Raw genomic sequence first — 13,956 nt, 5'->3', positions numbered from 1 at the left:
GCTCCGACCTCGGCTCCGGCTCCGACCCCGGCTGCTTGACCGACGTCTTCCGGCCGTGGTGCCGCCGTCACCGGTCGACTCCCCGTCCGCGAAGGAGACTGACGACGAGCGCCTCTCCCTAGACCGGCTGCGGTGGTCGTCACCCCGTGACTGTGGTGGATGAAGCTGCTCTTCCCGCTCTCGAGCCTGCCGATCGCGGCGCTGGCGGATGATGAAAGGGGTCTCAAACTTCTTCCGGCACTCCCGGCTTCCCGTGACGTGGCTCTTGCCGCGCAATAGACAATGTGGCGTGCACTCGTGCCCGTCGGTCGTGTCGGGTGCTCCGCATTCTCTACACTTCTTGGTCGTGCCTCGATTCGGACAGACGTCTTCTCGATGCCCGGTCTGGTAGCAAATCAAGCAGGCTTGTACTCTGCGCCGAAATAAATTGCATCGGTGCCATGCGCCGCCGTACATGACGTAATGAGGAACTTCCTGTCTCCTGAAGACCAGTAGGACGGTTTCGGACTCGCCTAGACGGCGGAACCCCACTATGTCGGGATTCATGCCGCTCTCGGACAGATTCTCCTGAATTTGCTGTTGGGTGTGGTGCGGAGGAATTTGGCGAATAATGCCCTTCCCTTGATCTTCAGTTGGGAAGTCAGCATTAATCGGATAGGTTTGACTTCCCACCTTTAGCAATTTTTCAAGTGTTGCAACAGTTCCGTGCTCCGCGTTGGTGTCATCGCCACCGCAGCCGCCCGCAACGCCATCCTTCTTGGAGCGGCGTGATTATTCATTGCTACAGCTGCCATGGCCTCCACGATCAACTCCGGCGGGAGGCGAAGCGGCTCCCACCGGAGGCCACGCGCGGCTGCCGCGCGTGGCCGGAGCCGATTGCGGAGGCCACGCGGGTGCCATAGGTGCACGCAGCACTGCATACTGGCAGTGGCGAGATTGTGCGAGATTAGTCTTGCAGCGTGCGCAGCGTATGTCGAGGCGTGTGTTGGTCGAGCGCCTTTGGGGAAGCTCGTAGGCTAGGTTGTTCTACGGGTGATTCGGAATTGACTGTACCTAGTCGCGCAGTTTATAGCCTTGGCAAACCGTGGCTCTTATCGCACGCTCGACCTGGCAACTAAAGTCGAGGTTTTGAAGGAAGTTGAGAAGGGAAGTGCCGCCAAACAAGACATAGCGCGGAAGTACGGGATCAAGCTGAACACGCTCTCAAACTACATCAAGAACAAGCGCACAATAATGGATGCATTTGAGAACGACAAGTTCAAGACTTCTCGGAAGCGAATGTGCACCGGCGCTTACCCAGAGTTGGAGAAGGCTCTGCTGGTTTGGATTAGGGAGGCCAGGAGCCACAAACTTCCTCTCAGCGGAGACATCGTTGCGATGAAAGCCTGAACGCTTGCAGCAATGTTGGGGATCGATGACTTTGTTTCGTCAGATGGATGGCTGACGCACTTTAAAGATCGCCATGACCTGGTTTTCAAGAGCATGTGTGGTGAAAAGGCGTCCGTTAACCAGGAAACATGCGCCACGTGGAAGGACGGAAAGCTGCGTGAATATCTCGCCGAATACAGACCGGAAGACATCTTCAATGCAGATGAGACTGCACTCTTCTATCGGCTTCTACCAGAGAAGACCCTGACATTCAAGGACGACGACTGTGCTGGGGGCAAACGCAGCAAGGAGAGAGTGTCGGTGCTGATCGCGGCAAACATGACTGGCACGGAACGATGTCGGTTATTTGTGATCGGGAAAGCCGCGAAGCCGAGATGTTTTAAAGGCGTGAAGACGCTGCCTGTGGACTATGAGGCGAACAAAAAAGCGTGCATGACGGCCGAAATCTTCAAGAAATGGATAAGCAAATTGGACCGCAAGTTTGCTGCTTCGAACCGCAAGGTGTTGTTCCTTGTCGATCACTGCAGTGCTCACGTGAATGTGCCAACCTTGAGTGCAATACGCCTCGCATTTTTGCCTGCAAACACAACGGCTGTTTTGCAGCCAATGGACCAAGGCATCATCAAGAATGTTAAAGTCCTGTACAGGCAGCACCTCCTCGAGCGCATGATTTTGTGTATGGATAGCTCCACAAAGTACGAGGTGAGCCTGCTTAGTGCCATCCACATGTTGGCACGAGCATGGGATCGTGTGAAGCAAGAAACAATCGCAAACTGCTTCAGGGCTTGCAGTTTTGTGGCAGCTTCTTCGGAGGATGCCTCTGAAATTTCAGCGGAGGAAGCGTCAACAAGCGAGCTTGACGGCACTGATTTTGGTGATGCTCTCGGGGACATCAATTTCGAAGATTACGTCGCCGTAGACAAGGCGGTCGAAACGTGCGGTGCGCTGACGGATAGCGAAATTGTAGAGATTATTCGGCCCCAGGAAGCGACCCAGGAAAGCGACGATGACGTAGAAGGCGAGCCTTAACTTAAGGCTGCCGATGTAGCTGCGGGCCTTGCTCTCACGGAGCGCTTCTTTGCCGCTGAAGGTAACGCGGAAGAAGCGTTCCGCCACATCTACAGCGTGCAGAACTTGCTTTCAGCAGCGCGATTCGGCAAGAAGAAGCAAAGCAAGATGACTGACTATTTTTCTTAGAGAAAATACTTGATTTCGCCACAAATAAAGCGCTGTTTTTTTCTGTTTTGTGCTTAATTTGAAGTTCATTTATTTCGAAGTTTTTTGCAGTCCCCTGAACTTCGTATTAACGGGAGTCGACTGTATATGTGTTACAGTAAGGGTGGCACTTGTTGTTTCATTTTATGTAATTTCATAAAGAATCAGCACATCTGTTGCAATACAGTCGAACCCGACTATATCGAACCCGTTTACATGGAATTATTCTGTATATCGAACAATTTCTGAACACCGCCCGCAGCACTTGCTAAGACAGCCAATCAGAGGCTCTTGGGCCATCGTTGTGCAAGATGGCTCAAATGCGAGTTGTCTCGCTGCTTTTCTGGTTCATTGTGTTTGTGCCTTGTGGGCCTTCTCCCGCAGTGTTGCCATGATGAAGCAGCAGTATTTGCGCCACGTAGCTTGAACTGATAAATCAGGTCGAACGTAGGGAGAAGTCAGATGACCCTGCTGCACGCAAGATTCCGAGGAGCACTCTCGGCACGATCTTGAAAAATAAGGGGGAGATTAGGGCTAAATGGACAACTCGCGACCCGGTGCCCAGTGCCCATGGCCCATGGCATCCAAAATTGCTTCAGACATGCTGGCTTCCGCATGCCTGGTGATGACTGTACATTCTGACGAGTGCAATGAAGCCGTTGCCGGTGTTGCCGAAGTTTGGAGCGTGCTGTCGGAATCTCTGGAAGCCGTTAACGTGTCAACGGTCAACGAGTTTGTGAGTGCAGATGATGGTGTTGCTGCCATGGGAGATCCTGAAAACGAAGACTACATTGGTGACATCGTACCGAGCACAAGTGAAAGTGGGCACAATTAGGAAAGAAACGATGGTCCTTTGCCCACATCCTCTGAGGTGATTGGTGCACTCGCACTAGCCCGGAGCTTCTGCGCAAATGTGGAAGGTTGCGATCTCAGCTACTCCGACTCCTTAGACAATGTGGAGAAGTGCGTGCATAGCAGGCAGCGAAATCGCTCAATCAGAAGTTAATACAGGACTATTTCATGCAAAACTAAGCTAGTTTCACCAATAAGGTGATTTTATAAATGGTATGTGCTTTTATGACGTCCAATTCTTTAGCAGGCTTACATCGAATTACGCTCTATATCGAACTGACAGGCTTTTTTTGCAAGTTCGATATAACCGGGTTAGACTGTAGTATAGGTGCCTATACACATAAGCCGATTCATCACGTGTATGTTGCCTCCAGCAGCACGAGCACCAGTGTGGCAGGTGACTGCCACCTTCTTCTCCCGTGGTCACCTCAGGGGCAGAGGGCGGCATGAGCTTTCCTGGGCGCTCCACCACAGTATCTAAATCTTCAGATGCCACAAAGCTTATACATGACTACTTATGTGGGACAGCACATGTGTCTCATAAAGCTAGTTGACGTTCAGCAACGTACGCGCCCCACAACTCAGTTGCATGAGAGCATGCGCCCTTTGCGGTGGCACCTTTGTATGAGCAGTTAGGGTCTGCCCACCAACTACAGAAGTGAACAAAAGAGGCAACGAAAGTTATTTGGTTGATTACCTTTGGTGTTTGTGAGCACCCATTGGAAATATGTTTGCTCTCACAATGTGGCCATAGAGTAATATTTAGAATGTTCTGTTCTGCTTGAAAACGGGAGGTCATATGTTCGATTCCATGTTAGACGTCTTTTCTTGTCATTTTGTTCCATGCCTGAAGCAAAGTGTAAGAAATGAAAAAAAAAAGAAATACAGATCAGCCTGTTGTCTTACTCATAAATACTGTTTTGCAGTGAAAAATAAAATAAAATGATACGCAGAAGATCTCTGCACTGGGTTTTTGGCATAATATATACAGTGCTGCCCTGGTGAACCATTCACGTTGGAAAGTTGAAAAGTGTTGATTCTTGTTGCTTTGTGTTGGTTAAATGCACAGCAATATCACTCAATGTTGAACTAAAACTAAGCAGCTTTGTTTCTTTGCTGCGACTTTCTGACTCGGTTGACTTCTCCATGTGAGTTGGTAAGAAACAATATTCTGAAGTGCTGCTAGGAGAACTGGCAGATGACAGGCGTGATACCAACACCAATGTTATTTAAGACCAGGTGGATAATGCTAATGGTTATGAGGATGCTATGACTCATATGTTTTAAAGAAGCCCACGAATATACTCAAAGTGCCTCAAGTGGCCAGTCAGATGGCAATTTAACGTGTATTTGCGACCTTTTTTAATGTTCAGTAAAACACTTTTATATAGCACATATTGAGCAACAAAAAGCTATATCGGGAGTTTTTCATGTTGCTCTACAATTTGCTTGTTGACTCTTTTCATCTAAGTATAATATTTGAGGTTAATTAATTAAGACTAATGTAATTATGCAGAATGCAAAAAATAATCTGAGTATCTCCAAGCGACAGTAAACATTACCTTGCTTCTGTCCAGCTACGTGGCATTTACGTGTTTTTAAATCTTGTGCATGATAGTTGGGACACCCTGCTTACTATCAAGGCAATCTTGGCAAAGCTGCCATACATGTAATTGTCTAATTTACAATTGTCTAATAGTATCGAAGCAGATTTAATTAACTTCTGGAGCTTTATGTGCCAAACCATGATATGAATATGAGGCATGCAGTAGCGTGAGACTCCAGAATAATGTTGAATTCCAATGGCGGAGTCGGAGCAGTCGACGGACTCCGCGAGCGAGCACTCGACTCTGTCGTAGAGCAACGCCTCCAGATCCGCAAGTGGAACACAACCTGTGCCGCCGGAGCAAGGCAGAAGTGGAAGTTCTACCACGAGTTACCCAGGATACCTTGCGTGTTGTCATTTCCTTCCGCTGTTTGCTCCCAGCACCGCTGCACCGGTCACTTGTCTCTTCAGTGCCGTTCACCCGGGATTTTTTTTTTTTTTTTTAAGTGCGGAATGGATATCTCGCCAAGCGTGCAGCAGCTTTTGCTTCCTCGCGAGTCGTGACCGGTGGCGCCTCCCAGCAGACAAATGTGGTAAAGGAAATGCGTCACGCAGAGTTCCGGTCCACTCCGCCGATTTTGGCAGAGCATCTTTTTTTGCTCCACGGAGTGACTCCCGCTCTCAATCCCCTCCGACTCTCTCATTGGAACACCTTACTCCCGCCCTCACTCTGTCATTGGAACAAACTTGCTCCGAAACGAGCAGAAATACTTGCTCCGACTCCGCCATAGGAATTCAACATAATTTTGACCACCTGGGGATCTTTAACTTGCTCCCAATCCACGTTACATGGGCATTTTTGTATTTTACCCCCCATCGAAACGCGGTCGCTGCAGCCAGGATTTGACCTAAGCAGCTGACACGTGCACCTGGTGGTTAGTAGATATGATGCAGATCCCAGCTCGTCACATCATGGATCTTCAATGTGCCGTAGGCACCGGCTAGTCTCAGAAGTCATGTCAAGGAGCTGCATTAGTTCTCGACATTTTGTGTTCTGCATAATTTACGGCAAATGGTAATGGCAGCACCTTTTTTCCGTTTCAATATCAAAAACGTCTTATTTTGCCTTTTCCATTTACTCGTATTTTGAACCTTAAAATTCTGCATGGAAGTTGCTCTATATGTACACTGTCTTAAACTAGGTGTTTTATGGAGACCATAATTTCATTGCAGCTGGCCTTTAAACGCCATTATGTGGTTTTGTGGTGTGCATGCAGACATCCAAGGCTGCCACCTGCTCACACATATTGCACACGAGCCTGCTGACACAGGTTCACATGTTGCATCTTGTACTTAAACTCCACTGTACAGAGGGGGTCTGCAGACAGGTGTGGTGGTAGTCATGGAAATTTTTTTGCATTGCCAACCATAGTAAGAGTGAACATATGTCACTTTGCAGGGACAACCACCCTTACGAAGTGTGCGAAGTCATATCCACGCCGGTAAGTGTTCTTTGCGCTTTCACTGAACAGTGTTATCATGTCCCTGCTTCAAAAGGGCCCTAATGACAATTGGATCATTCCATGCCATGTGTCCCACACGTCACTCAACCATCTCCAGTTTTCTTCTAAAAAAATCGTGGCTTGTGTGGGCTTGCCCATTGTCTTCCCATGCAATAATTTTACTGAAGTAAACTCTTATCATGTGATGGCCTTTCAAAATTTGGTGACTTATGTGTAACATGGTGTAGCAAGCAAGTTATTCTAAAATTAATGTGGTGTGTGGCATTGCGCAGCCTTGCCTGTGGAACCTATAAAGATTTGTCTTCACTATGTAGCTGTATTTAAGGCAACTTTGATAGGGAAAATATTCTTATCAGTCCCAAATTTTCATAAATATCTGCTAAATTGACATTCTTTGCTCACAAAATAGCTGCTATTGATTTGTTTATTAAGGTTATTTCATTACAGCCAGCTGCACTTTGAGTGGTAGCACTATGAGAAGGGGTGGAATGGGAAGAGGATGTGATCAGGCTGATCTTTCATGTCAACAGCCAGAGCAGAGAAAGATCAGACCATGCATTACATGCAGCCTATATTACGAAAACTTTTATGGACAAGTGTGCATTTGCAGAATACACGCATCCTTGAATCAGGATAAGCAGTGGCAGGAGACGTTGCAAATTCACACCATATCATTTCGAAGATTCCTCTGCTCACGAGGCCGTGTGGTCTGCCATGTGTGGCACTCTTTATAAGGAGAGGAAACTGCTAGCAAATCTGACACTGTCATGGAACCTCCTCGAAAGTGTTTAATGAAAACTCTATATACAAGAAGCTAAAGCTGTCCAGTGCAGCAATGATTCTGGGACTGCTAGAAATTAGTTTTCACTCAACCTTTTGAAAGCTACATGCGGCGATTGCATTCCTAACATGCTTTGGGGAGGTGCTGGGCAGCCCTGTACTGTATCAGTCTAAGGCCTGCCTCAGTCTTAATAAATCTGTCCATCTTGAACAAGGAAAAACTTTAAAAGGATATGAATGCGAGCTAGTTGGTGCGTATCCATCAGTGAAAAAAATTACCGACGATTACGTTACTTCCTAATGCGAAATTTGAGCGCAGCAAATAAGCTGTTTCACCTTTTCGATAGATTGAGGCAAAGAAATCGAGCAACACATGTATGCGCTATCACAGAATTTTTTTTTTTTTTTCACACGTATTCCTTTAACAAAGACTCCACTAACAGTTCTTGACAGTCATGAAGGAAGCTTTGTGGTCGGAGAAATAGACTGATATATGTTCGACTTGGTACACCAATGCTTAATTCTCAAAGACGAGATCTATACAAGTGCCTCGCGAGGTTGTCACAGCCGTGGGACGCGTTACGAGGGAGAGGAACGGGATGTTCCCAGCGGCAAACGATCGGGGCAGAAGCGCGCGCAGCAAGCGGACAACACGATAAAGGGAGGAGGGAAGAGATAGCAGCGACTGACTGATGCCGCTGACGCCGATAGTGAGTCAACCCCAGCTGCGGAGTTGGTTTCAGGGACAACGCCGCCGATGCCGACACAAACAATATGATACCCTCGCTTCCGCAGCGCTAAGAACCAGGTCTAGCCGTGGGAAGGTGGTCACGTATTCGTCGACGTGCCGGGGCCTACGTGAAATAACCGGCGTGTCGGCAACTGAAGAGCACCCTATCCGCCACACAAGAACGGGGGGGGGGGGGGGACCCTTTCCTCCTCTTTCTGCATGGCGGCGACGGTGTTCTATGCAGTCACGTTATCTTGACTCTCTAGCGGCATCTGCGGCATCCAGCGGTATCAGTCGGTCGCTGCTAGCGCTGGGGGGATGAAAGGGGGGCGGAGCTGGTTACGAGGCCGACGACAACGCCGACAACGACGCGAAACCCAGGAACGGACGCCAAAGAGCTGCGCTCTAAAACAGCACGAAATATACACAGACAAGGGAGCAACACAGGACAAGCGCTGACTGCCAACTGCTTGGGTTTATTGTGCTTAAGCACAAGTATACCTTTGAAACGGGGTCTGTGAGGAATGAGGATTTATCATAAACTTACAGCTGTGCATGCATCAGGCGATTAAAAAGTGAACTCGTATGAATGGAATTAAATGCACTATAAAAACCCCATTTCAAAGTATTATTTGTGTATTGTTCTGTGTTCCTCGCTTTTCCTTATTTATTTTGAGCTATATTTCACTGATGGAAGGAGTTGATTGTTTAGAGCATATGTGTAAGGTATCACATAGCTGACAAAAACATGGGGGGTCAAGGAAGAAGTAACACCAAAGCAATTTGTAAACAGGTTAGATGTTCAAGATGCTTTGTTTATCCAAACCAGAATGAACTGGGACCACCTTCAATTGAAAAATATTTTTCACTTTGACACCCTGGTTATAATTCACCATAATTGCTCAGCATATTGCTTTTTTATTCTTTGCGTCTTATTATGGCTCACAGCTTTTGTCTTTTAGCCCTTAATACATTATTAAGCATAGCATTTCCTTTGGTAGTGTGGAAGCAATTGACTGGAGCCACGGAGTGGAAATGACCCGAATATTTCCACTCCGAGGAGTTCAAAGAAGTTCGATTACTGCGAGGCTGTATTCCTCTAAATGGAATGGAATATCTGTGGTTCCCAACTCCACAACACTGATACATATATTGGCTGTTTTTCTTTTTAGATTGAACAGAATTTTTAAAGATGTCCTGATGCACATAGTACAATTCTACTCCTTTAACTGGATTAATTGAAGAGGTGGACATTACATGCATGAGAAATTGGAATGCATAATTGACTAACAACAAAGTTGTACTAATTAAGCTTCTAATTCCCATATTTCCTTGATTCTAACGTACACACAATTTTCATCGGTTTAAAGTAAGAAAAAAGCGAACCTGAATGTAACATGCTCCTGATTCATAAAAATATATACATATGTAGTATGCCCTCATGTTTGGGATCAGAAAAAATTAGAGATTTTACCTTTTAAGAATGTAATCTTTATTTTAAATGAACTTTCATAAAGAAAGCGGTGCCTTGTCGTCACCATTAGCGCTGCATTGGCCACGTATACCAAGCATACAGAGGCGGTATTCTCAGACAATCACATTTAGAGAAGCTACAATCACTGTCACAAGATTTTACCTGGCTCTGCATCGGTCTTGTTGAAGTGTGCAGTCGACAGCATTCCTGGCACTGTGTGCAGGCACTGTGTGCACTGTGTGAGCTTGGTACAGCACCAAAAACACTGGTGGCCATATACTCCAACGCAGCCGGCGCCAACTCGCACGAAATCTCGCGGAAGTGATCATATCTCCAAAGGTGATTGATCAACAATACTGCTCCAGATCACTGTTGAGCAGAAAATTAACCGACAGCAACTCTCGCGAAATCGTGCCCTGTTGCCATCTTGTGATGGCAATGACACTGCTCCTGACAGTATGCTGTTGCCAACGCTACGAACACACCTTTGGTTTCCTATATGATTGTAAGCACAGGCAATGTGCTGTGAGCATGTTGCCGTGTGCACAGCAGATCATTCTTAATAAGCTTGTGGGGCTTTCTTGAGCTGGTAATTATTCATCTAAATAATTATTAACAAAAATGTTTTGTCTTGTTTTTATACCTTTAATGGGTACCTCTCGACCCAGTAATTATGCTCCTCGAGAGCACCACACATGGTTAATAATGTTGTCGTCTATTGCAACCACTTAAAAATGTGCGCCAACTGCGCTACAGCTTCGGATGTGAAGCAGGAGGCTATTCAAGTCACCAAAACCCAATATGGCAGTCTTGTGATACCGGACGCACAAATGCACGCATGCTGCTAAAAGCTGAGGGGATTGATCACTTGAGGGGATAACAGGGAAGAGGATCAGGGGCATTTACAAAAGAAGAACGCAATAGGAAGGGATCATTGTATGGCCTTCAACCACTGCACAGGGCTCACTGGCATGTGTTTGAGTTGTTTGTGATGCCACATGACCACCACCTCTGTTGTCAGTGACGTGACCTCTGCTTCACATTCGAAGCTGTGCTGCACTTGGCACCTCATTTCGAACTATACGAATCAGAGTTGTTGTATTGAATTATTTTAGGTGCTCTCAAGAAATTTTGATTTCATACCGTAATTATGGGGTCGGCAGCTACCGATAAAAATAAACTGGGAACAAAATGAATGTGCCAGTAGTCTTTTACAAAATGCATTATGTTTTAAGCTCGCAAGTGAGTCTCATCTAGCACGTGTGTGAATGCAGACGGTTCCAAAAGTGGGAGGTATGCATGTTAAGAAGAAAGAGCCACTGCAGTATATGCCAGATTAACTCTTTCGTTATAGCGCCTATAGAAATCGATCAATTTGCTCTACAGTATTTCTGCATGTTGTTGTACATTTCTGTTGGAATTATACTAGCAACATCATGCAACCTCTTAAATGAGGACCAAAATTTAGATATTTGTCATAGTTTACAATTTCTGGCAGATTGGGGAGTCTGGAAAAATAAAACTTCGACTGGAGGTATCGTCGAGGTTAGCCTCCAGTGCTCCCTGCACTTCTTCAGCAAAAAGACTCAAAATTTGGTCTCTGATAGACTCGGCAAGAGAATTTTTAAATGACAGAAGCAGCGAATACACAGAAGCTTCTCTCGGGTTGTCATTTTTGTTATAAGATGTATGGGCTGTTTTAATGATGTCTTAAACAATGGTGTATGCTCATGAGTATTTGTTATTTTGATAATTGTGTTAATCAAGTGCAACTTTATTTTATCCCCTGTGGGTTGCTTTTATCTGCTTCGACAGCGTAATGCTTCAACAGCGTATGCGCAAATTATTACGAGCAATCGTTCCCATCGTGTAGGGTTTTCACCCACACAAGAGCACGAAGTCGATTGCAATTGTCAAAAGCTTGACTAGCTGTGTAAGCTCTTACATTTTGAACACTGCCTGTGAAAGTGCCCTTATTCATTACTGTACAATATTGTGCAACATTCCACATTGCTTTACAGCACTGTACAAGAACTTAACAATGCATGTGGTGGTTCCAGCACCATTTGAACACACGCTAGACCACCTTGCTTTACCAGAAAAGCCCATCGAATGATATAATCAAGTATCAGGAGGCTTCTTGCATGCTCCCTGACCTTACAACCATTGCTTGGCTAGTCTGAAGAATGCAGTAAAACAGGAACCAGGTACCTGCTGCAATGAGTATAAACAAATGCACCCTGTCCAATAGGAAATTAACCATTTCACAGTTATGCAGGAAAGCAGAGCTACTGCTTTCCTGCATAACATGGACATCATTATGGCTTGTATTATACAACGCTAACAAGTCTTGATAATAATTTTGTTGCATGATCTCACTTACAAAAATTTGGAACTAAGAACCAGATGCATATTTTGTATATTTCAGTTTTCTTTTTTTTATTCTTGGTACTTAATCTAAAAATAGAAAATTATGGCTTTCATTCATGCTCCTTGAGGTGTTTCTTTGAAGTTTCACATAAGAATTCTCAAAAATTGTCTGGATAACTAATTCTGCTATACATGCATTCAAAACACTAGTGATCAGGCTATTATTTTATGTATGGCATTATATGTTGCGACTTCTACATCTTGAAATAAACTGCTAAAACGTAAAAGCACCGAAAATCAGCACATTTCTCCCAGTAACGGAAGAGTTAAAATGTAGGATTCATGAAAGCTTGTTTGGTCGGGGATAATCGTGGCACAGTTGTGTAAAAATACAAAACACTGACCACATAAGAAGCACTACAAGTTTAAAGAAAACCATTGTGAACAAGGCGGGTGCGTGGGAGCCGATACATATTTTCTTGTTTCTTTTAAGCTCTTGTTTTTTACGTAGGTATAGTCCATGTTTTTGCACAACTGTGTCTATATGCCCCATTGTAATATATGAGAATGCCTGCATGCTTTACTCAAACTGGAGAAAATGACTCATTGAGGAAAAGCTACGGAGAAAGGCCAGAGGAACCAGGGCGACACTTTCCATTGAAATAAAGGCTTCTGCAGATCCTACTGGACACAGTTACTATTGTACAAGCTTTCTAGACAATTTATGCTTGCGTTCTCATCATGCACCTTGCAGCAGCAGAGTGTGGTTAAAAAGTACCTGTTTTTGTTTTTCACATTTTCACATTGTGTGTGCAGATCCAGCATGGAAACCCACCATACCTAAAGTGGATCTCCGAAGTTGTGCCTGAGGCAGGTGATGGAAGTGTCAAGTCAGGAGCAAGCCAGGCGAAATGAATGAATCAGTTTGCTGGAGTGCTTGAGTAAATCAACAATTTTGCGTGCAAGAATAAAAAGATGCTGTTTGGGAGAACTTTTCTTTGCATATGTCGCGAGCCATGATGACCTCGATGATGACCCCGATATATCAAACTGCAACGAAATTCTCGATATAACAACATATTTAACTTTCCATTATATTTTGTCATAAAACACCATGTATTTAGAACCTCAATATAACGAAGTGTGCTTGTATGCAATTTCAATATAATAAAATTTTGCTTTTGCCGCAAAGGAATGCCGAGACAGTAAATGGAAACTTCGGCAACTGGAGCAGTGGGAGGCACAGCTTGTCAGCCCCGACCTGGCAGGACGAAGTCCTTAATTAGCCAGGTCAGGCAGGCGGCAGAGGCCAGTGGGGCCCTGGACTGAGAGGCTCCGACCATCCCTCCTTCAAATCTTTTCCATTTCAATGAAGTGTCTATCTATCTATCGGCGGACGCAGTTGAACAAATGATTCAATTTGAAGTGGCTGCTTACAAACGCACCTGAAATCGTACGCGGCTCGACAAGAGCGACCGCTGAAGTGAAGCCGCATCATGTTCAGTATAAAGTCCAAGTGCGATAGGATCCTATCGCGCCCCGCGCACTTTGTGCTATAGGTGTGAGGTGTGAGATGAAAGTGTGCGAGGGTGAGACAAGAAATGTGGCTTCAGGAATGGCGCCTTCCCACGCCAGCAAAGGCAAAGAGGAGGGGATTTCTGGCGCCTGTCTCGGCTGTGGTTGCGCATTGGTGTAAGCGCGGCTCAGTGCATACGCAGCCGCGCACCCTGGTTTACAAGTAATCTACCGCGTATGCAAAGCTGGATGTGTCGAGACGGCGTGGCGTCATGTTAGCTGTCTTCCCGCCCATTTAGTATTGGAGATTGCGTAATCTCGAGTTTCGGTGGCCTGCTGAAGCGAGAGGCAGATGAAGCATTTGCTCTCCGCTGCCGGAGATTTTCATGATCGCGTCATCCTAGTGCGGGCGACGCTATCAGCCGCGGGGGCGGAGCGCGTGCGAAATCGGGCTAGCTTCGCCTAATCCGTACCACCAATGTGACTATATTGACACGTGTACTAGCTTGTTTATCGGGTGACCACGTTTCACCGCCTAACAAATGTTATCGCACAGCGCAGG

General features: G+C 45.9%; 1 protein-coding gene and 1 long non-coding RNA gene across 3 annotated transcripts in view; one reads left to right on the top strand and one right to left on the bottom strand.

Annotated features, from left to right (window-relative positions):
• Nucleotides 1-13,074, top strand: part of LOC139051260 (protein CutA homolog) — a 35,503-nt gene extending 22,429 nt beyond the window's left edge. For both annotated transcript variants that reach the window (XM_070528265.1, XM_070528266.1), the window contains exons 6-7: nt 6,462-6,504; nt 12,696-13,074. In XM_070528265.1, coding sequence (XP_070384366.1) covers nt 6,462-6,504; nt 12,696-12,794 — 142 coding nt within the window. In that variant the 3' untranslated portion in view covers nt 12,795-13,074. The remainder of the gene's footprint in view (nt 1-6,461; nt 6,505-12,695) is intronic.
• LOC139051263 (uncharacterized) overlaps nt 1-13,956 on the bottom strand; it is a 36,315-nt gene that overhangs the window by 6,545 nt on the left and 15,814 nt on the right. The window contains exon 2 of the long non-coding RNA XR_011509292.1: nt 4,154-4,303. This is a non-coding gene — a long non-coding RNA (uncharacterized lncRNA). The remainder of the gene's footprint in view (nt 1-4,153; nt 4,304-13,956) is intronic.

Source organism: Dermacentor albipictus, unplaced genomic scaffold, assembly GCF_038994185.2.
Source record: "Dermacentor albipictus isolate Rhodes 1998 colony unplaced genomic scaffold, USDA_Dalb.pri_finalv2 scaffold_11, whole genome shotgun sequence".
NCBI lineage: Eukaryota > Metazoa > Arthropoda > Arachnida > Ixodida > Ixodidae > Dermacentor > Dermacentor albipictus.
The sequence above is the reverse complement of the archived record's forward strand: the minus strand, read 5'-3'. Positions and strand labels throughout refer to the sequence as shown.